Source organism: Crinia signifera, chromosome 8 (genome assembly GCF_055691185.1).
Source record: "Crinia signifera chromosome 8, ASM5569118v1, whole genome shotgun sequence".
Classification (NCBI taxonomy): Eukaryota; Metazoa; Chordata; class Amphibia; order Anura; family Myobatrachidae; genus Crinia; species Crinia signifera.
This window is the reverse complement of record NC_139224.1, coordinates 59,256,846-59,279,128: the sequence shown is the minus strand read 5'-3', so window position 1 is coordinate 59,279,128 and position 22,283 is coordinate 59,256,846. Positions and strand designations below refer to the sequence as shown.

General features: G+C 45.6%; 1 protein-coding gene across 2 annotated transcripts in view; it reads left to right on the top strand.

The window, feature by feature from the left end:
- The first annotated feature begins 6,846 nt into the window (after window positions 1-6,846).
- TAB1 (TGF-beta activated kinase 1 (MAP3K7) binding protein 1) overlaps window positions 6,847-22,283 on the top strand; it is a 55,665-nt gene continuing 40,228 nt past the window's right edge. For both annotated transcript variants that reach the window (XR_014454362.1, XM_083156510.1), the window contains exons 1-3: window positions 6,847-6,964; window positions 10,672-10,805; window positions 21,400-21,553. Coding sequence is in view for 1 of the 2 variants with exons in the window: in XM_083156510.1 (XP_083012636.1) it covers window positions 6,932-6,964; window positions 10,672-10,805; window positions 21,400-21,553 (321 nt within the window). In the remaining variant the exon portion in view is untranslated. The remainder of the gene's footprint in view (window positions 6,965-10,671; window positions 10,806-21,399; window positions 21,554-22,283) is intronic.

The window sequence follows — 22,283 nt, the reverse complement described above, 5'->3', positions numbered from 1 at the left end:
TAATATGCCACTTGTTGATATTTCAGACATGAGGTGGCGTATCTAACCGAGTCTAGAATCTCGGCCCATTGCTCCGCATCCAGCACGCCTATGGTCAATTCACATTTATCTTTAAGGGGAATAAGACTACTGGCATCAACACGGCCAACAATGTTCTTGTAGATGGTGGAGACCTGTTTTGTGGTAGCTAGGCTCCGGAGGAGGGTCTTTAATGGGGAGTCAGCAATGAGGGGGGGAGTCCTTAAACTGGGTTTGAGCCGCATGTCTAAGTTGCAGATAGCGGTAGAAGGAGCTATTGGGGATTTGTAGTTCCTCTGAGATCTGTTGGAACGTCTTAATTACTCCCGAAGTGTATAGTTGAGCTACTGACACGAGGCCCGCCCCCAACCAAAAACCATCTGAGGAGAGCTGTTTAAACTCCGGGTATGTTTTGTTGAACCATAGGGGGGTTTCCCCATCTACCCCATTCCAACCGCACACCCTGTGGGACTGTCGCCACACTAGCATCGCTTGCCTAAAAAGAGGGGATAGGGTAGGCTTGAAGGGAGAGGAAAGAAGAAATTGGAGAGGGAGGAGGCGGGACCCCACACACTCCGTAAATGATCCCTCAAAGGTGGGGCCAGATCTTCCCAGAATCCAATCGGAGATATGCGCCAACTGTGCTGCAAGATAATAGAGTCGAAAGTCAGGTAATCCCAGGCCCCCATTCGCCCGCGGTTTAGTAAGGGTTTTAAACGCAATCCTAGGAGGTCTGTTTGCCCACATAAAAGAGGAGAGGAGGGTATTGATGGTCGTGAATACATGCTTAGGTATGTAGATCGGGGAGTGCTGAAGTAAGTATAAGTATTTAGGGAGAATAGACATTTTGATAAGATTGATTCTGCCCATGACTATTAGGGGGAGTTTCTTCCATAGGTGTATTTTAGCTTTGAGGTCTTTAGTAACCGCGTTAATGTTAAGGCCTATAAAATCCGGGATTTTAGGGGTGATCCAAACACCCAAGTACTTAAACTTGAGGATCCACTGGAGTGGAGAGGTAGTTGGCAACCTCTCTGGTATTGTGCCCGAGAGGGGGAGGATACTAGTTGACCAGGAGACCCGAGAAGATCCCAAAGGACTGGACTATCTGCAGCATCCCCTCCAAAGAGGTTCCAGCGTCCCTTAGAAAGAGAAGGGTGTCATCGGCGTATAATGCAACAACATCCTCCCGCCCTCCCAGAGGAATGCCCCTGACAACTGGGGAGTCACGGAGCATGATGGCCATGGGTTCAATGGCAAGAGCAAAAAGGGCAGGTGACAGCGGGCAGCCCTGCCTAGTACCCCTACCAAGGGGGAACGCCTCCGTCAAGTACCCGTTAACTGAAATACGAGCCACTGGGGATGAATATAGCAGGCGCACCCATTGTATGAAGTTGGGACCAAAGGCAAATCTGCGCAGGACTCCCCATAAATAATCCCATTCCACTGAGTCGAAGGCCTTGGCAGCGTCCAAAGACACCACCACTGCCCCCAACCCATCCAAGTCACCGCCCTGTAGGTGACAGTACAGTCTCCTGAGGTTTCGGGTGGTTGAGCGGCCCGGCATGAAGCCAGATTGGTCCTCGTCTATAACGGTGGTCACCACTGAGTTGAGTCTAGTTGCCAAGATTTTGGCAAGTATTTTCACATCTGTTGAAAGAAGTGATATGGGGCGGTAAGAGTCTGGGAGGGAGAGATCTTTACCAGGTTTAGGGATAACAACAATAATCGCCTCTGCCATAGACGGGGGTAGGGCGCCCCCCTGTTTCAGATCCGCATAGAGCTGGAGAAGATAGGGTACAAAATATTCCTTATGTTTTTTACATACCTCTATTGGTATGCCATCACTACCAGGGGCTTTTTTATTGGGGAACGAGGTTATGGCAGCTTCGATCTCACTGGAGGTGATATCCGACTCAAGCAGGGCTGCAGACTGTTGGGACAAAGAGGGTATGTTAATCTCCGAGAGGAATTGTTCTAGCTGATATGAAGAGTATGTCGCTCGGGACGAGTATAATGAGGAGTAGAAAGCCAGAAAGGTCTGTGCGATCTCTGGTGTTGTGAAGTGTTCCCTGCCTTTTGCGTCACATATTTTTTGAACAGAGCAGGAGGATCTCTCGTCACGGGTGAGATATGACATATAGCTACCTCCTACATCAGACTGGGAATACCTAGCATGGGCCGAGAAGAGGAGCTTACGTTTAGATTTGTCAAACAAGTGATCGGTCCACATTTTACGCGCCACCTCCCACCGCAATCTATCTTCAGGGAGACCAGAACGTAGGTATTCGGTCTCACCTAGTGAACACGCCTCCTCAAGTTTGACCTCCTCTTCCCGACCCGCCCTTTTGATATTCGCTATTCTTTTAAGGAGGGAACCACGAATGATTGTTTTAAATGTTTTGTGCTTAATAGCCGGATCCCGAAGCATTGTCCTCATGGAACCCAGACCACTCCCCCACCAGTCTACCATCGTCGACTAGTAGTTTGAGCCAGAAGGGATTAAGCCTCCAGGTGCTAGCACCACGGGAGGGCAGCATATCCAACGTGATAGACAAGGGGGAGTGGTCCAATATCCCCCTGTGGAGGTACTCCACCGTAAGGATTTTGGGTAGTAGGTCTGGGGACACCAGCAAAAGGTCTATCCTAGAAAATGATTGATGGCCCGGGGAGAAACATGAGAATTGTCTTTGCGTGGGGTTTCTATGTCTCCAGGCGTCAACCAAGTCCAGTTCATTAACTAATTTAGCAAACGGGGTGGGTGAGAGGACAGGGGGGGAGGGAGGGCGGCCCGCGGCCGTCCATCTGTCGAGCGATTTATCGAGAATATTGTTAAAGTCCCCTATGCATAGCGTAGGGGCTGAAGGGAAAGAGGTAAGGAATGCCACAGCCTTCTTAAGGACCTCGTTGCTATAAGGGGGGGGGGTATATATACCGCCAGGATGTTTAAGGTGATATGGTGAACAGTTGCCCTAAGGAAAATGTAACGGCCATATTGATCAATTTGATGGTGGGTGAGATGGAAGTTAATAGATTTTTTAATTAAAATTGTAACTCCTCTGGCGTTACCAGAGAAGGTGGAGTGAAACATATGCCCCACCCAGGGTTTTTTAAGGGACATAGTTTTAGTACCCGTCAGGTGAGTCTCTGATAGACAAGCTATATCTGCCCCATGTTTTTTTATTTCAGCAAGCACAAGCAAACATTTAACCCTGTCATTAAGACCCCTCACATTCCAGCCGAGGGTGCGGAGCCCCGCTGCTATATTAGGGGGAGGCATAGATTAAGGACAGAGTAGGTAAGAAGGAAGGAGGGCTCCCATCGCTAGGGCGGAGGGTAGAGAGACATAGCATTGGCCATAGTGGTGCAGTCTGGCTGGCATTGACACTGAGTAGAAACCTGGTCCACCCCCAACCCACCTGTATGATGTTTAGTCCCGTGGAGCCCCAGGACACCCGCCCACACCCCAAGAGCACAACGGTCACTGTATAGACACCTAATTAAGCGAGAATACACTGGCCACATACACATCATTACTTTTGGAGGAGAAAACCAAAAAGGAAAAAACAGTAAAAACAGTAATAAAGCAAACATCCCAATTACCCTAACCCACCCTGTATACCTATTCATATATACCTAACATTAGATATACTTTGGATCCCAGTAACAGCTAGAACTAAACTTTCCCAACCAGAATGCTAACTGTACTAACTAGGGGGTATAGGTATCAGCGATCACCTATAGACAAATAACAATTTCCTAACATGTTTTGAGCTCCTTAGAATGGAGTACATCCTGAGCTAAATAGACAAGGTTATAAATCGGTAGTAGTAATCAGACCACTAAAATGCCCCACTTATGGGATATTAGAATGATTATGCTCACAGTAAGTGTGTCAGTTCGGGTGCCGTGGCCTGCGGTCCAGCCATTGCTCGGCCTCCTGTGGAGAATTAAAGTGGGTGGTACCGTCCGCCACCACCCTGAGACGTGACGGGAACAGCATGGAGTACTGTACTTGCCGGTCTCGTAGCTTGCGTTTAACTTGTAGGAATTGGGCCCGTGTCTTCTGGACATCTGCTGCGAAGTCAGGGAATGCCGCCACCACCTGGTTGTCGATTTTAAGGGGACCTCTCTCTAGAGCCAACCTGAGGACAGCGTCTCTGTCTTTGTAATGTAGAAATCTGGCTATGAAGGTGCGTGGGGGGGCTCCCGGTGGTGGGGCTCCAGCGGGTAGTCGGTGGGCCCTTTCTACGGTGAATTGCCGGCTGAAGTCATCAGGGGAGAATGTCTCAAGGAATTTCTCCGGGGAGGAGCCCTCCACCCTTTCAGGTAGTCCAACAAATCGCACATTATTGCAACGAAGACGCCCCTCCATATCCGATATCGTGGACTTGACGGCCGCCATTTGCGTAGTGAGATCCGCCACTGCTGTCTTAAGGGGGTTAGTCACATCCTCCAAGTCAGATATCCTATGCTCGGCCTCCCCCACCCGTTCTCGGACCTTCTGCATGTCATGGCGAATGAGGGAGATGTCAGATTGCACCTGACCGATTCTGTCCATAACTCTCTGCTCGGTAGCCGAGATGGCTAGGAGGATCTGCTGAGTGGACTGGGCAGCCGTCTCAGTGGGGGGAGAGTCCTCATCCGTGCTCGGGAATTTTGGAGTTTCAGCTCGGCTCGTTGACTGTGCTGGAGGGGGAGGCTGGGAGCCCCGGGCATACTTCTCCAGTCTAGTCGCTGCGGAGGGGCCTCCCGTTTTCCCCATGGCACAAGGGGACCTGGGGCTTAGGTCAAACAAGACTTATTGACAGCGTTATATGTTAGTGTGGCCGCTATGGGCGGATAGTCTGTTAATTGATGGAGAGTCAGTTACACCTGTCTCAGGGATGACCGTAGCACTGAGGTTAAGAGGGGGTAGCAGGTCACGAGGTCAGCAGAGGTCAAAAAGGTAATTGAAGAGGGAGACCAAAGTGCAATATCAGAAAGTTCAAAGTCACTGCAGTATATATCCAACCCTCTGGTCACAACCTCCAGGGGGGATGGTGTCCCTGATGCAATATCAGAGAGTCCAAAGGCACAATGTTGAAGTATATGGTTCAGGTATAAGGCGGCAATATTGGTGAATTAGGGATGTATGAAGCAGGATGAAACCTTTAGGTAGCAGGCACAGCAGGGGGGAGCCCACACAGTGATTGTCACAGGACAATGGGCTGGTTTTACTTTGTAGCGAAGGCCCTGCACCGTCCACAGGCTGCTTATAGTGGGGTCTGGGAGGCAGGCAAAGGCAAGGGGGCAGCTTGCTTCATAGAGGGCAGAGGGTATACTGCGAGGTTACTGACCCCCATATGTTGGCCCCCTTCTTGGGAGGATGAGGTGGGCTAGGGCAGGTCACAGAGGGTGTCAGTGGCAGCTCCGCGTCCCCCCAGATTTATGAGGGCACCGCCATGCAGGCATCCACAGGGTTTAAAGATGGCGCCGTCTCCCTCCCCTCGGCGCCCGTTTGGCGCCAATGAATTTGCTGGGCGCTCCGGTCCGACTCACCCTTGTAGGAGACCCCAGGGGGACCCTCGCCTCCCGATGGATGGAAGGCCGGGAGGCGTCAGGACGCCACGTCCAGCCAGCCGCCTCCAAGCTCCGTGTGCTGGGCGGGGGGACGAGGTCTCGGGCGTTCATCGGAGCCAGGCCCTGGGTCACCAGTGCTGATGCGGGGAGGAGGTCGGGAGTCAGCGGTGAAGCGCCGGAGGTATTTCCAGCCCTATGTCGCCTGCGAGGCGTGCTGCAGGGCTCGTGAGCTCCGGTGTCCGCAGGACCAAGATGGCGGCGGGGTCTGCTTGCAGGGAGCGAGGCGGGGGAGGACGCGCTCGCAGCCAGGCACCCGGTCAGATTATCAGCGTCAGCTCACTGTAGCAAGTGCCAGGGGGTGTCCTGGGCAGAGTGGTGGGGCAGCAGGGTCTCTGGTAGGGCTCAGGATGCAGGATATTTGAAGGATTTGGCGGAGCTCGGTGAGAACGCGTCCTCTCACATGCTCAGCCAAGCCACGTCCTTTCACATGTGCCACAGACTTTGGTGCCCATAATAAATATGAAAGTTAATGTGAAAGAGCAAGATATAATTTAAGAAGGCTGCACTAATACAGTGTCTCTCAAAAAGCCAGCTACCAGTGTCAATAGAAGCACTGACTAGTATGGGGTTCGGAGCCTGCAGAGTTTCAATAGAGCGCATGTGTGGGAAAGGTGTCTAGCCTTTCAAACTGGATGCCAGAGCCCAGTCCTCGCCTAAAGCTCCTCTGGTAACCTCTGTCGATCAGGTGACAGGACTCAGTGGCAGGAGGCGGTCTGTAGTCCCCAGCACAGGCCCGACTACAGCAGCGGTTGTGGACTATAGAAAGCAGGAGCTAGCTCTGCTACCGCCAGCGGACAGGTGACGCCACCTCTGTCCCCTTTCAGTTGGCGGTGCATCATGTGTGCTGGCTTAGCTGCTTCACTTGCTCACTTTTTTTTTCCTCTCAAGGTTCCTCCTCTGCATTGTTTTTCCTCCGAGTCCTCTGCACTCGAAGTGCCTTGGCGTGTCAAAAGTGACACGCGTGTCATAGGTTAGCCATCATGGGACTAGAATGGGTCTTCAACCTGTGGCCCTCCAGATGTTGTGAAACTACATATTCCAACATGCATTGCCACATTTTTTCCTATAAGAGCATGCCAAAAAACCTCAGGGCATGCTGGGATATGTAGTTCCGCAACATCTGGAGGGCCACAGGTTGAAGACATGTGGACTAGATAGTTAAACCATATTGGAAAACTCACCAAGCTGTACCTGCCTACACTGGCCACTAGATGTCGCAGTAATACCATGTGTGTGGCGATTCCCACTGTCACGTGATTACAAGCTGCCGGCTCGTCACTTCTGGTCCAAGATGGCCGCGCTGAGGGGGAGCCTGCTGCAAAGTGTAAGGAGTTTTAAGAAAAGGGGGATCCGACCATTGGCATAGAAGAAGCGTCGCAAGCCTTTCCTGTATATACAGTTTTTGTGCAATTCCTACACAGCTCCCTGTTACAGTAGAAATCCCTGTGTGATGCAGGGAGCGGAGATAGGCTGTCTCATCCTCAATTTAGAACAATGTTCAGGATCGGTTGTTGTAATGTCAGTGCCAGCTTTCATATCCCCCGACTGTCCCTGTGTAGACCTTCCTAGATCATTCTATATGGAGATAATAGCTTAGAATGGTGCTTATTTGTTCATAAACGCGACTTTGTACAGTATTATTATTATTTATTGTGATTTTACCATCATTCTTTTTAGATTAAAGTGCATTTAACTATTTTAGATGTTAGTATTAATGTGAGTTAAAATGCTTAGAACAAATACATACAAGTACAACAAAGATGTAAAAACAATCTCTAAGCTTCATCTTTCATGTTAGCGGTACTGGAAAGTCTCACATATGTAGGGATGGACATTGGAAGCCCACCATCAAATGATTGCTGGGCATCCAGCATCGAATCTTTCGATGTGATGGTCACTGACCATCGCATCAAGAGCATTCAATAGAAATAAGTATTTATATGATTTGCACATGCTGCATGGCCACAAGGGGGCGGGACGATCAGAAGACCATCATGTTTACCATTCAATGGTGGCAAACATCGGAATGCCGCCATCAAATGGTAAATCTATTACCATCAAACTAAACCATTGATAATTGCAAAACATGCGATGTTCATCCCTACAGATATGTATGGTAGTGTCTAGATCCCATGCAGTTATTTTCCCATCATGCCCTGGGTCCACGTATACCTGGAGGGGGGATATAAATCTGTGGCGAGCGAAGCGAGCCACCGTGCCCGAAGCGTGCGAGCGTACAATGCTGCAAAAATAAAACAAAATAACCGACACCTACATGAATTACACATAAATTAAAAAACGTTGTGAGGGCATCTAACAACTTCCGCCCTCACTGAACTTCACTTCCTGTAATCAAAACTGCATGGGAACTAGTCTCTACCACATATGTATGGCTTTAATTAGGTACTGGAGCAGTGGGAGGCAGCCTGGCATGGTAAATGGGTAAAGGAGAGAATTTTTTTTAAAGAAAACATGACCGATTTACCACAAGAATTGCAGCTGTGTGTTATTCACTGGTACTATCTGAGATGCAAAGTGTAAAAGTACTTGGTTGGATAGAATCGTATCCATGCCAAGTAATGGGTATTGTGTCATATTTTAGCAGCACTGGGCTATTTATTCAGTTAAAACTACAGCACTGTTTGACAGTTGTATGTTGCCAGTATTTACATGGCAGTTCTATTCATTAAGCAGTGAAAATAATAGACATCACAACCAATCAGCTGCTACCTATAATTTTATAGTATGCCGTTGATAAATGTCACCTCAAAGTTGATTGGTTACCATAGGCATCGTCTCCCTATTATATTCTCACTGCTTCTTGAATAGACCCCACAGTAGGAAAACATGGTAATTGGCTTCTGATAAAAATGAGTTGTGTGGTATGGAATATGAATTGTAACTTTCAGGGACTGATCTGAATAATTATACTCTAAAGTGCTTTGTAATATATGGACACTATATACAGCAGTGGTCATTCTAGCACCCGCTATCTTTGAAAACCCATGCAGTTCCTCTTCCCTGCCTGGGGTGTCGCTGTCTGCGTAGTGCTTCTAGCACAGTGTGGTCTGTATATCAGCACTGATATGCAAACCAGACCTGTGCTAGAAACACCACAACAGACAGCGACACCCCAGGCAGGGAACAGGAACTGCATGGGTTTTCAAAGATAGCGGGTGCTAAATTGAACACTATACATGATTATAATAATACATAATAAAGGTTAAATTCATAGGCTATATTGCAAATAAAAATGTTTCATTTAAATTATTAATATATAATCTATATTGGTACTTGTGTAGTTTCATGGCGCCGTGCTACTTCCGGTTTGTACGCTCGGCAAACTATCTAAAATAAACTAACTTAACTCCATGCCAACATGGATAGTTCATACCCCCAGTATCCATGTTGGCATGGAGTTGATTTTAGATAGCGTGGCGAGCGTAGCGAGGGCGAGCGAAGCGAACCCCGCAAGGGGACTCAGACGTACGGCGCCGTGAAACTACACAAGTACCTCTATATTTTCCCCAGTAAGTTTGTAGTGTTCATTCTAGGATCCTGCGGCAAGGTTGACTCAAGCATTAGGTCGCCAGTCAAAAGGTTTTTTTGAGCCAACATGTGCCGACAGCCATTTTTTTATGCCCTACAATCCACTACAGCGTGGTGGGAGAATAAAATAGTGTGCTGTGCGCAGCGAGGTACCGTGCCCAATGTATGCCGAGCAGACACTTAAACAGTCATTTCAGACAAAAACCCTGCAAAAACTCATGTTGACCTTTTGACTGTCGACCTAGCTATTGTCCATCTAGTGCTTGTGTTGACATTCCAACTCTGTCGACCTTGGCCATGTCGACCTATTTCACATGTCGATATTATGTGGTCGACTTTAATATGGGTCAAAACCAATGACCCCTACATATGACTGCCGCAGAGGAAAACATTTGAATCCCCTCCTTAGGTTCCTAAACAATCATGGTAGCTAGCTAAAGAGAGAAACTGTATTTTGCTGACAATACCCAGGCTACCTTGTCACTTTATGGATAATATATGTACAATGAGTGCTCTGAGATTCTGACAAACGCATGTGTCTGAAGGTGTTGCAGAGAATGTGCTCAGTTTTGTGAACATTAATATGCGTGTTTTTATATCTCTCCAACATTGGCCGATGGTAATTTATTACAGGGACATGGCTGCATCATTGTGGATGTGGTCAATTCCCACTGTTGGGCATGGCAGTGCCTCCATTCAGCGGTTTTCACATTTAAACACCATTTTTATGTTGCATTTATGGAGATGCCTACTGTACCATCCAACTAGGAATTGGGACAATTCTCCTGATTGTTGGGTCCCTGAAATCCGTTTCGGCTGAGGGTGTGCAACAGGAGAAGTTAGGAGTTGAGAAAACATTTCTTTACTGGCAGGTGGCCTTCTTTAAAGGTGCATACACACTGGACGAGATATCGATGGACCAGTGGCTAATGTATACCATCGATATATCTGTGAATGGTGTCGTTCACAGGTATATCGTGTCAGCAGTGCAAAACAGCCAATGCCCAATATATCTAAACATATATAGGCGCATCGCTCTGTGTGTACGGGTGATTAGCAGACCTCCTATACAGCCGCTGCAGCACACCCAGTTTTGATGTCACAATAAATCTGGCAGTGTGTATGGAGAACATGCTGCCCGATCCGTCTGTAGAATATAATATGTATACCACTTATACACAATATAACACCCATCGGGACAATGAATATAGCCAATGAGCACTGACCTTAATTACAACCTTTCCAACTTTATAACGTATCACCGGGATGTAGGTATCCTGTAAAAGTGAAATATAAGCAGGCTTGTTTTGTATCCGTGCCCACAAGTTTCCACCTTAGTGTACTATATACACTTTCTGTCTTGTATTTGACACATATTAAAGAAGAAAAAGGAACCCCAATGTATGTATATACGGATCTACAGTATAGTGACTAGCTTGTTTGTTTCATGCCTTAATCTGTGCGGCTGATGCATTCTAACAGGAGCAGCTGAGTTGGACAGATGACCTCCCCCTCTGCCACCTGTCTGGTGTGGGATCAGCTACAAACCGGACCTATAACTCTGAAGGGTTGGGGAAGGAGGAACACCCCTGTGAAGACAACTGGTTGAAGTTCAGGTCGGTGTTGTGGTGCTTTACAGGAAACTTCAGTGGACAAACACATGTGAAAGTACCACCTTGCACATATCCAGTCATATTTCAGACTTCAGTAGCCCAGTTACCAAGAGAAGATGACAGGCCAGCTTTTACATTGTTCCAGATCCATTTACTTCAATGAGCTCATTTGTAATTTTACTGCCCCTAGAGGACCTTCAATATATCATGTTTGTTACTGACCAGGGATATTGGTTTTCACTAAGGCCCTTATTCTGATTGAGTCGGACGGCTGCATCTTCGGTCGGATGGCCGATGTATTGTGTTTGCGCATGTGTGAACGCAGCGCACGTCCGAATACGGTGTGAATTCCGTACAGAAAACGATCGGTCGGAACAATCCGAGCAGGGTGGTGGAAAGGGTCATAGAGGGTTGTTTGGGCTCATTACCTATGCGTACGCCCCACGTTTCATGGGCGTTCCCATGAACACACTGGCCGTACGTATGGTAATCCGGCCTTGACACACGTGTGGGGGGAGGACAGCTGACATAGCCGGATGCCAGCTGCCCGCCCATATCCCTGCGTTCGCACAGAGAAATGTCTAAGTGGTCTGGAGCACTCGGAGCTGTCTGACCTTTCGGTCCATCATTCGATGGTCGGCTACCATCGGAGGATGGGGGAGGTTCCCACAGATGGGGAGTTGTTCACATGAAACATCCACTCGCGGTCTGTTCGCTCAGCGTCTTACCGCATTCGGACGGTGTGAGCGATCCGTACGGTTGGCGGGGCTAAGAACACTCAGTGGCCATCCCAAAATACACATCCGTCCGAGTCAACTAGAATAAGGACCTAAGAGTGTCCTACACAGTGCCAGGTTTCTGGCAAAATAATAAAATGCCACAATATTTGGGTACATTAAAAATGAGTCAGTCAGACCAGTTTGTCTTTTGAATTTTTTCCTTTGTTTGTATCAGACCTAAAGGTGCCCATGCACGCTGCGATGCAGGCTCCCGCGGGCATTGCATCGCACAGTACAAAAAGTATGTGCTACACATACTTTTTGTACTGCCGCGGATCGGATCGCATTGCATGCAAAACGCATGTGTAATGCACGCTGCTATCGCAGCGTGTATGGGCACCTTTAGATTTGTTCACTTTTATGCCATGTATTTTGTGTTTCGTGTCCATAGCAATATGCAGACAGATTTTTGGTAATGGCTCTCCCTCAGTGTTCGAAACCTGCTAGGCACTTACCTTAGTCTCCTAAGCCCCTCTATACATCTCATATAGGTCATTGAGATGAACTCATGTTCGTGCAGTTGAACTATGTGTTTTCTACTGCACTTCCGTCAGAGTCACACTGGGGTATATTCAATTACTTTTGTGAGCTGTGGCAGTGAACAGTGCTGACATCTCACTGTCACAGCTCGTGGGTCAGTATTCAACTGACCCACTGCACACTCTGTTTCCATGTCGCTGTTTTTTTGCAGCGACGTGAAAACGGTGTGTGCAGCCACTAAAACAGCGAGGCTCGTGGCTAAATGCAGCGGGCTCCTTGCATTAGCCATGAGCCTCGGTGTTTGGGGAAATCCTCTCCGTCATTTGACAGTGAGGGTTCCCCCAGAACATTGAATAGGGTAAGCGGCCAGCACGGGGTTAAACGGTGAGTGTCTCTTGTTTTCGTCTATCCCCGCCATTTAACCCCCTTGCTGGCCGCATTGAATACAGCCCATAGTGTATGTGCCCTGCAGGCAAAAGCAGTTCTATAGATGCAAGGGTACTGTGCGCTCCACTGTTGTATTACTGGATACAACCGTGTAGTGCCTATGGTCACATCGTACCATAGGCAACAAGGTTAGTACCATTAATGTTACAGCATTGAGGTCTTGGGTTTGATTTTTACTTAGGCTCTTTGGTGTAGTTATATTCTCTGACAAATGAGCAAGTTTCCTCCAAGTGCTCCGGTTTCCTTCCACAATCCAAAAACATACTGGTAGGTTAGTTGGCTCTGACAATGTAAGCCTGGTGTATATGTTTTGCACTTACATGTGGTAAGGAATGTTGTTTGCAAGTTCCACTGTGGCAGGAACTGATATACGTACTAAATAAATTACCTGCTAAAATTACCTGCTTTTTAAAAATTTATAAAAATTACATTCGCTTAAAATATTCATCTGGGATCCATTTATCTGCACTTGCAGAATTTGTTAATGCCTGTGCTAAACCTCTCTATAGATTTTATATAATTGTAAACATACCACAATGTAAATTTGAAAAATGTATTTTTAAAAGGCATTAGGAAATGTAGTACCGTGTTTCCCCGATAATAAGACATCCCCCGAAAATAAGACCTCCCCCAGATTTTGGACATGTGTCCAAAATAAGACCTCCCCCGAAAATAAGGCCGATTCAAATCTCAATCCTGTGGATTGCAAACAATAAATACTAGACCCCGCTAACCTCCAGGTGATCTTCAATCACCTCTGAGGTATTTAGAGACCTCCGGCTTCTACAGATGCCGCTTTGCTCCCGGTCCCAGGGATGCATTGCGGGAGCCGCGTGACGTCGCCGCGCACATCACGCGGCTGCAGCAGAGCACGGAGCGCTGGCGTTGATGAGACAGAGAGGAGGAGAGGTTGTAAAGGAGGCTACGGTACGTTCCCTCTCTTTAACTGGGGGCTTGTTTACAAGGAGCACTGGGGGCATGTTTACAAGGAGCACTGGGGGCATGTTTAAAAGGAGGACAGGGGCATGTATTAAAATAAGACCTCCCCTGAAAATAAGGCCTATGGTGTTTTTTGTGGGTTGAAAAAAAATAAGACAGTGTCTTATTATCGGGGAAACATGGTAAATACATTATTATTGTAATATAATAGAATCTCCTGAACTTTTCTCGGATTAAAAATGTTGGGGGGGATTTTCGGGTGAAAAAAATGGGCTTCAATTTGCATGAAAATAAGATTGTGCAAAAAAGACAGAAAAAACAGTTTTTTAACCCTAAATATTTTCAGGCATACTTGAAATTCCCCCCAAAATCGTTTTCAAAGCTAACGACATTTGAGAAAGATAATGTGGATATGAAAAAGTGTTAAGCAAAGGAAGGTTTTTGGTAATTCTGGCCTTTTGATAAAGTAAAACAAAATAATTTTTTTGGGGTACATCTACATTTTGTAGTGGTGCAGAGCATTCAGTATTGTTTTTGTTTTCTTTGACAACTTTATTTCCCTAGCAAATTTTAATACGAGTTGATAGACGGAAGTGTACATTTGTATAGTAAATATTTATGCAAAATGCTTTAATGTATTTCAGGTTGATTATCCCTTATCCAAAATCCTCGGGACCAGGAGAATTTTGGATAACGGATTATTCCATAGTTTGGAATATTTTAATATTTCAATTATGTATTTTTAAGTATCTTGCATTTATGTTGTGCAAACACATCAAACACATGAAATACACACAAATATATTTTATTTGTTCAAAAAACAAGGTTTCAAAACATGAAACAAAATTTGTGTACTATCTCAGATACTGAATTGAAATGCCAAGCAATAATTTTCTTGCAAATATATATAGTGCCAGTTACATATGATGTCCTCAGTAGTGCTGTTACAGATGTCCCCAGTAGTGCCAGTTACATATGATGTCCTCAGTAGTGCTGTTACAGATGTCCCCAGTAGTGCCAGTTACATATGATGTCCTCAGTAGTGCTGTTACAGATGTCATCAGTAAGTTTTTAGCAAAAAAATTTTTTTAACTTTCTGGAATGTTTGGTTTTCGGAATAATTCGGATAACGGATATTCGGATACGGGATACTCAACCTGTATAAATATATTTATGTAACATTTTTGTGAGATGGAGGTGAGTCCTTTGAAGCCTTTGCACTAAATAATAATTTGACTGACATTCACCTTCAACATACACACTTGATTTATTGACCAATGTCTTTCATTTTGACCCTTCTGAACGATATTGGACAAAATATTGTTCAGTGTGTATGCTTCGAACGATTAAGCGCACACCCGTGGTCATTCATCAAGGTTGTTCGTTGTCTCTGCTGGCAGCTCAATTTGGATATCTTTAAACAAAAAATAAATAAAGCCTATTGTCTGTAGCTAGATTTTTTGTCAAATAATTTGTATGCACCACATCTTTCGTCCAGGTCACTGGGGAAATTCAAGGGAAATTGGTCACTAATGTCTTTCAGTGCATAAATCGTCCGGTGTGCGCCATTAGACTTTTATGGTTTGTGGTGTTTTTTTATTGGGCTTTCTGAGAAATATTGTTGATGATATCTCCTAGTATGTACACTCCCTGTTGTTAACTATGCACAGCCTTTGCATCGTTAACGACCATCCTCTCCCTCGTCTAGCATGTCCGGACAAGGAAGGTCCTCGTTAACGATAGCCATGCTGTAGCAGGAGCATGGCCGTTGTAGCAACAAGATACAGACGTGTGCAATTTTTAGGTTCAAGCAAGGAATTTAAAACCATTACACTTTCTCTATAAAACTATTTTATTAACAATCATTAATACTTTCAGTATCCAATTAGCTGCAGCTAACTGGGGCTATACTATTAGACCCAATGCTAGCTCCTTTTGGGAAAGTGAAACCAAATGTTGGCTATAATTGGCTAGCCCGATCATAGCCTTTGGGCAAAAATCACAATAAAAACCTTTTTTGATTTTTTTTTCACAGTGATTTAATAGAGTACCCACCTTGCATGATATCCTTTTATTGTATGCAAAAATGTAGATATCACGGTGCTCAGTAGAATTTATCTGGATATCTTCATCCCTACACCTTATCCAGATACGTACAGATGTGTCCACATACATGTACGGGGGTATTTAATGTGTGCCAATGGGCCTTATTCTAGTTCACTCTTAGAGGCAAATTCCTTCTTAGCTAGACAAAACCATGTGCACTGCAGGTGGGGCAGATGTTACATGTGCAGAGAGAATTCGATTTGGGTGGGGTTTTTTCTTTAAAGTGAGATCTATATTGCAGTGTAAAAATAAAGCAGTCAGTATTTTCCCTGCACAGAAACAAAATAACTCACCCAAAGCTAAATCTCTCTGCACATGTTACATCTTCCCCCCTGCAGTGCACATGGTTTTGTACATCTAAGAAGGAATTTGCCTCTAAAAGTGAACTAGAATAAGGCCCAATAAATCAGACCGTTACGGACAAGAATCATTGTTACTCGAACTTTCATTGGGCATCCCCCAATTCATTTATGAAATAGAATAGGATATTGGGGTGATTTTTTTTTTTTCATATTATGACCTAAATACAAATATCTTCCCAATTAATAGCATGTACCGTATACAATGCCTCATGCAAACTTGTCTAATTTAAGTATTTCTGTATAGAAAATAATAATAATTGTTTTTGAATTGAGAAGTCGTCAAAGACTTTGCTTATAAACCAGATATCAACAGTTGGAACTCGGAAACTTACAGGAAATTGCTACCAGACAAAGAGAGATTGTAAGAGATATTGGCTAATATTAATTTGTATATTTTTACTTGATCATAATTTGGCAAAATCAGTTTTACACGTATCTGCATTTGGGTTTATTAAGCTGGGTAAACACTTTAGTATTCTAGACAATTTATCATTTTGATGCGCTTCATATCAATAAATTGTTCATGTTGCATAGTATGTACACAGTATATGCATGCTCCCGCGGGTCGGCGCGCCGATGATTTTGATACATGTAGATCAATCTGAGGATATTGTCAACAACTGCATAGTCCTGAACATGGCCACTGAGTATATATTGGTCAGTGTATGCACTATATTGTTTCACTGACAGTTCAAAGGAAATCAGTGACTATATCATATTGTTTACACATCATAGTAGTTAAGGGTCAATAAAAACGTGCATCCATCGAGTTCAAACTTGGTTAGTGTGTATGATTTATTTGCTACATCCCTTATTATGCATTCTGTGTATTCTGATTTATTTAAAAACAGATTTTGATTATTGTTTGTACCCCTGGATGTTTTTATCTAATAGATGTTTGTCCAACCATTTTAAACATATTTATTGTGTCTGCCGACACCACCTCTCCAGGAAGAGAGTACCACAATATAACTGCCCTGGCTGTAAAAATGTTTTCCTTCTAAGGGAACAAAATCTTCTTTAGTCTAAACTCACCCACTTGTCCTAGAGTCCTTCTTCAAAGCCAAAAGGTTGCCTGACCGTTCTCTCTTTCCTAGCGTAAATAATCCCGATTTGTTCAATCTGTCTTCATAGCTTAAATTCTCCAACCCCTGCTTTGTTACTTTTCTTTGGACTTTTTCCAGTTCTAATGTCCTTTATATTGCCAGGCCCACAATTGTACTTCGTATTCTAGATGCAGTCTAACCAATGCTTTGTAGAGTGGCATAATTACATTTGAGTCCCTAGTCTCAATACCCCTTCTTATACTGGCTAATATCCTGTTGACCTTTGGGGGGGATGCTCTAACATCCGCGCCCCCTTACCACCGCCCATCGCCGGCTACCGCAAACATAATTATCGCATATGCTCTAACATATGCGATAATCATGGCAAAGGACAGCTCTTGCGTTAAGAGCTGTCCTTTGCGGTGAGAGTCAGCGAGTCCCATGGGGACCCGGCGGCTCTCCCCTCCCTCTCTTACCCGGCGCTGCTGCGCCAGGCTCTCCTCCTCCCTGCACCCGGAGAGGATCATAGTGCAGGGAGGAGGAGGTCACAGGTCCGTGCAGCACAACTCTGTGCTGCCCGGACACAGGTGAGGGGGGTCGGTGCGGGGCGGCGGTGGGTTGCGGTAGAAGCCCATAGGCTTCTATGGGTCATCGCCAGATTTTTCTGGCGATGCCCCCCGTCGCGAAAACCCGGCTATCCCAGATAACGGGTTTTTACCGCATTTTTAGTTTAGAGAATCTTCCCATTTATTTGTTACTACTCCTAGATCCTTTTCCAGTTCTAAGCAACCCCGCTTAGGTTATAACTAGCACACTGGTTATGTCTCCCAAGATGCACTACCTTGCACTTATCCACATTGAACCACATTTTCCCATTTTTTGCCCACTCTTTTAGTTTATTACGATCACTCTGAAGAGTGGAGACATCATTGATTATTCTAATTACTCTGCTCAGTTTTGTGTCATCAGCAAAGGTGGAAACTTTGCTGAGTATACCCACCCCAGTATCATTAATAAATATGTTAAACAAAAGGGGCCCTAGCACCGTCCCCTATGGCACTTCACTTAGAACTGGTATCATACTTGATACTGCAACGTTTACAAACACTCTGGCCCTTATTCAGATCTGATCGGAGTACAAATTTGTTCTCAAAATGGGCAAAACCATGTGCACTGCAGGTGGGGCATATGTAACATGTATAGAGAGAGAGAGTTAGATTTGGGTGAGTTATTTTTTTTCGGTGCAGGGTAAATACTTTCTGCATTATTTTTACACTGCAATTTAGATTTCAGTTTCAACACACCCCACCCAAATGTAACTTTCTCTGCACATGTTACATCTGCCCCACCTGCAGTATACATGGTTTTGCCCATTTTGAGAACTAATTTGTACTCCGATCAGACCTGAATAAGGGCCTCTGTTCTCTATTCTGCAACCAGTTTCCTACGCAACTACAAATCTTTAAAGACTTTTTATATTTCCAGTTTGAAGTATATTCTACAACTGCTTCATATCCGCCATAGGAGGGACAAATCAGATGTAAAGTTACCTTTTGGTGGGGCGTGGCCTGGTCGCGTGCAGGAGCAGACGTGTTTGGCGTGGGCTCTGATATAATCCTGCAATATATCCTGTATTAGGGCTGGTGGATATCCCACTCCCTTACACTTACCCTCCGGAGCCTGCCCTGCCTCCTCTGTGCCCTCCGTGGCTCTTCTGCGTGACCTGAAAGACCTGCACTAGCTACTTTGGCCCTTTATTACTTGGCTGCCGGGCGCCATCTTGACTACCTCTCCTACGGCTACCCTGACCGCCGACGGCGCATGTGGACGGGCGCGCTGCTGGGACTGTCCTTTCACCGCTCAGAGCACTCTGCAGCGACCGCGTTTCTCACTGCGCTGGAGATCCGTTTCTGCGGCCTGCACTCAACATATCTGCGTGGAGCCCGGGCGCTGGCGCCATCTTGGTGCGGCTCCGGACTTCGCCGAGCTCCGGAGACCCTGGTGACTGAGCTCCTGCTCTGCCTTTCCCGAGCATCCACTTTGTATGAAGGAGGCGAGGATCGCATCCTGCTGCTGTTGTGTGACCCGGTAGAGGCAAGTAAACTGTGACACTTCTGCCCTCGCTGCTCCTCCAATACAGAGACCCCAGCCTGACACCTGGAAAGCAACCCCATCCTGTATGCAGGCTTTAGCTACCTGTTCAATGACGGTACTTTGATTTCATATACTCTTTTATATGTGTGCTGCACCTGTGGTGCACGCTTACAGTTGGTGGTGTGCTAGCCACCACCATCATACTCTGTGGTTTATCTATTGCCACTAATTTGCTTATCTGGGCATTTTACACGTGATTATGGAATCTTCTGTACAAGCTATCCTGAACGCAATACATGCCTCCTCTGCCAGACTCCTCCTTCAGCTGGATAAGACTCGGGAAGGTATCTCATACTCTCCAGCTAATCCTGAATGCTGCGATACACCTGCTGAGAATGTTAATGCTATACCCCCTGCCATGAAGCCCCTGTCTATTTCTACGCCTGATCCTGAACTGAACGAATATACCGATGTGGGAGTGCCCAAATTGAAGAATGTGTACTACAATACTCCTTTGAACATTGACTGTGTTACCGCTTCCCCTCAGGCTCCTTTTTTGCTGATGGTACCTGCGATCGGACACTGGAATTTGATAACATGTATTCACGTATTTTTATATGCCTATGTCAGTTGTTTTCCTGATTTCCTTGGTGTTAGCCCCTTTAGGCCAACCATGCTTCCCCAGGGATCTGAAAACTGGCCAGATAAGAGTTTTGAAAGTAGACGCAGACTTGGCCTGATTAATGATTATAGCGCATCTGTCCAATTTCTCCTATCATTATAGTTTCTTGCTCAGCACAATAGTGTGTATTTGACCTGGCAAATTCATATTGCGGTTATCCTTATTGTAATACTGTGATTATGTCCCCATATACCCTAGACAGGAAGATCCTGGTCATTTTAGGGCCAATCACATAGCCCCTGTCAGTTCTCCGATCTGTAATCCGCATTAGTTAGTTAGTAGGGTGGGTGGGTGGGTGGGAGGGTGGATGGGTGGTTGGGGTAAATTAGAATTTCTGGCAGGATTAGCTCAACCTTGTGTTAGCTAAAGGCCGCTGATTTACTCCCCCCTACAGTATATGGTAGTTAGTGGGGTAACTATTAGCGTTAGGTAGTGTAGTTAGTTGGTGGGATCCAGGTATACCTAGAGTTGGGGTTAGGTCATACAGGGTGGGGGGTTTTGGGGAGGTTTATTTTGGGCTTAGCGGGTTTATTTTATATTTAGGTTGTAGCATGTGGCAAGGCGAGCTTTCCATTTGTTTGTAAATGTACATCTCCTCTATGGGTATGTATATATAGTGGAGTGGCTGCACCTATACTTTAAATGCTATACTGTATCATCTGAACAATACCCCTGCCAATAGCTTACTCGAATGGCGCCTTCGAGTTTGTATACAGCATTGCCCATCCTGCATGCGGGCTATTGTTTACGTTACTTGTGTAGGAGGTACCTACTACACTTTACTGTTATATATTTATTGCGGGCCATCTTCACCTTGTATATCATCTATGTACTACTATATATGCTCTGTCTTGCTGCCTTAGCTTGTGCTTTTTGTTTTGTATTATCTAAAACTTTAATAAAAAATACTCAATTTAAAAAAAAAAAAGTTACCTTTTGGTGCACATAGGGCACTGTGCAAAGGTGATCCATTATTACTTGGGAGCTTGTGACGAGAGGGTCTTCATAGACACACGGGCCGAGTTGGCAGTGCAATCCACCAGTGGCTGACATTCATTACATGACTTCTGGATACGGTGGAAAGATACCTTTTGGTGCATATAGAGCACTGTGTTAAGGTGAGATACCACTACTCAGGAGTGATCAGCCAGAGGGTGATTGTAAAGAAACCTTTACAGGCATATAGGGCTCTGGTAGAGAGGTCAGTCTGTGATCATATCTATTCAGTATGAAAATTGTGCCGCATTCATATCACTGACCTACTCTCCCCTTGGCCCTGTTTTTTCTTGATCAACATTATCTGTGTGATTACTTACCAGTGGAGCACATCCATCGAATGGAGGGGAAGATCACCAATATATACAATACCCGAGGCAGTGCAATAGTGGTCATCATTTGTCTTTGTTGTATTCTTTAGGGATTGGTAACCTTAGGTGATCACAATGCAGCAGCATTGAGGCGCTGTTATCTTTGATATCCTTTGTGTTTAACACACACTTATACACTAGGGTTAATTTTTCCCAGGAGCCAGTAAACCTACCAGTATATTTTTGGATTGTGTGAGAATGTTGGTGTACCCGGAGTAATGCTAACCATTACAGTATCCAGGCTGTCCTTTCTTATGGAAGATGAATTATATTGGTTTCTTATCTTGTTCTGCAGGGGAGAGAATAATATTTATCTTTACGGTGTATTCAATGGATATGATGGCACCAGAGCCACTAACTTTGTGGGTCAGCGGTTGTCAGCAGAACTACTATTGGGACAGTTGCATTCTGAGGTCACTGATGCAGAGGTTCAGAGAGTGTTGTTACAGGTGAGTGAAAGGTTTAGAACATAGTTGACAAAAAGCACTTGTTTTGGTATCCGATATATCTTTCTTGATAGTGGCATTTTGCTGCCTATTTACTATGATCACCTCTTAAGGCCCGTATTCAACTGCATGGCGAGCGCGCGGCAGCGAATCCTGCCGTGATTCTCTGTCCTCCCGGTCTGCCGCCAGCCCTCCCTCTCCCCCTATTGAACTAGTCAGGGGCTCGCTGCCCCTGACGGTGAATTTGTACCCCTGGCAAATGTCGCAGAGAGCTGGGAGAATGGTGGAAGGCAGGGAGAAGACTGCCTCCCTGCCTGCGCTGCACACAGCAGCAGGGGGGAGGAGGGGACACAGGCAGCAGAAGTTGCGGCCCCGAGGACAGGGCAGGCGGCGAGGTGCAGAGAGCTCTGCGTTGGTCCCGCTCGTGCAGATGTAATGAGCGAGACCCAGCGCAGTGAATATTAATGATCGGGTCCCTGCCCCCCTGCATACATCATCTGTAAAAAATAAAAAATGTATTCATGTGCAGCATGATTTTTTGACACTCTTAGGAAAAAAAAAAAAAAAATATTTTAAAAGAACACATTCCAGTTCACCAGGGAATTGCAGCGAGTATGAAACGGAGAACTGGCCGGCATTCACTGTTCGCTTTCGGTGAACAGTGAACATTGAATACAGCGAATATCATTTTCAGCAATAAAATTCACCATTTTGCTGAAAAACAGCCCAATTC